This window comes from Nothoprocta perdicaria, unplaced genomic scaffold (assembly GCF_003342845.1).
Source record: "Nothoprocta perdicaria isolate Ctin4 unplaced genomic scaffold, notPer1 scaffold_821, whole genome shotgun sequence".
In the NCBI taxonomy this organism is placed as follows: Eukaryota; Metazoa; Chordata; class Aves; order Tinamiformes; family Tinamidae; genus Nothoprocta; species Nothoprocta perdicaria.
In genome coordinates this window covers 8,424-9,985 of record NW_020456112.1, presented here as the reverse complement: position 1 = coordinate 9,985, position 1,562 = coordinate 8,424, and the positions used below count along the sequence as shown (strand labels likewise).

General features: G+C 71.2%; 1 protein-coding gene across 1 annotated transcript in view; it reads right to left on the bottom strand.

Moving 5' to 3' along the window:
• MAP3K12 (mitogen-activated protein kinase kinase kinase 12) overlaps positions 1–1,562 on the bottom strand; it is a gene marked incomplete at its 3' end in the record, with an annotated part of 10,814 nt that overhangs the window by 2,861 nt on the left and 6,391 nt on the right. Inside the window, exon 9 of the mRNA XM_026052019.1 lies at positions 110–247. Within this exon, the coding sequence (XP_025907804.1) occupies positions 110–247 (138 nt within the window). The remainder of the gene's footprint in view (positions 1–109; positions 248–1,562) is intronic.

Sequence of the window (1,562 nt, the reverse complement as noted above, 5' to 3'; positions counted from 1 at the left end):
GGCATCCAACCCCCTTCCCAAAGAGCCCAGGGCTCAGACCCCCCCCCCAAAACCCCCCAGAGGGGCCTGGGGCACCCCCAAAGACCCCCGGGTGCCCCGAGGGGCGCACCGCTTGCCGTGGGGCGAGAGCTTCTGGGGCACGTGGCGCTTCTTGATGAGGGTCTCGACGGCGTTGCCGTGCAGCAGCCCCCGCGGCGCCCGCGGCTTGAACAGCCCCGGGTAGCGCTTCTCGAGCGCCTGCTCCCGCCTGCGCGCCACACCGGGACACGGGGACACCGCCCGTGGGCGCCGGGACACGGGGACACCACCCGTGGGGACACCGGGATACAGGGACACCCCCCGTGGGCGCCGGGACACGGGGACCCCACCCATGGGGACACCGGGATACAGGGACACCGCCCGTGGGGACACGGGACACGCAACACCACCCATGGGGACACCAGGATACAGGGACACCGCCCGTGGGGACACGGGACACTGCCCATGGGGACACAGGACACGGGACCCCGCCCGTGGGGACACCGGGATACAGGGACACTGCCCGTGGGCACCGGGACACGGGGACACCGCCCGTGGGGACACCGGGATACAGGGACACCGCCCGTGGGCRCCGGGACACGGGGACCCCGCCCGTGGGGACACCGGGATACAGGGACACCGCCCGTGGGGACACCGGGATACAGGGACACTGCCCGTGGGCACCGGGACACGGGGACACCGCCCGTGGGGACACCGGGATACAGGGACACCGCCCGTGGGCGCCGGGACACGGGGACCCCGCCCGTGGGCGCCGGGACACTGGGACCCCACCCGTGGGGACACCAGGATACAGGGACACCGCCCGTGGGGACACCGGGATACAGGGACACCGCCCGTGGGCACCGGGACACAGGGACACCGCCCGTGGGGACACGGGACACGGGACCCCGGCCGTGGGGACACGGGACACCGCCCATGGGGACACCAGGATACAGGGGACACCCACCCGTGGGGCACCGGGACATGGGGGGACACGGGAGCCCATGGGGCCACTGAGAGCTGGGGGGGACACAGGGAGCACATGGGGGGACCAGGAGCCAGGGGGACACAGGAGCCCTTGGGGACACCGGGACACAGGGGACACGGAGCCTATGGGGACACTGGGACCTGGGGGACATGGGGAGCACATGGGGCCACCAGGAGCTGTGGGGACACGGGAGCCTGTGGGGACACCAGGACACAGGGTGCCCAAGAGCCAGGGTGGGTTCATGGGCGCTTCAGGGTGCTCATGGGGTGAGCATGAACTCGGCGTGGCCACAGGGTGCCCAAGACCCAAGACGTGGTTGGACGTGGGGTGGGTTTGCAGTGGTTGTGGGGCGCTCACGGCCTTGGACATGGGTCCAAGACCGGGGTGGGTGCTCTGGAGTTCAGCATCACCATGGGGCACCCAAGGGCTGCCGTTGGACGTGGGGTGGATTCACAGGGGTTATGGGGCACTCATGGCCTTGGCATGGCCATGGGGTGGCCCTGGGACACCCAAGGGCTGTGGTTGGACGTGGGGTGGGTTCCCAGTGGGTGTGGGG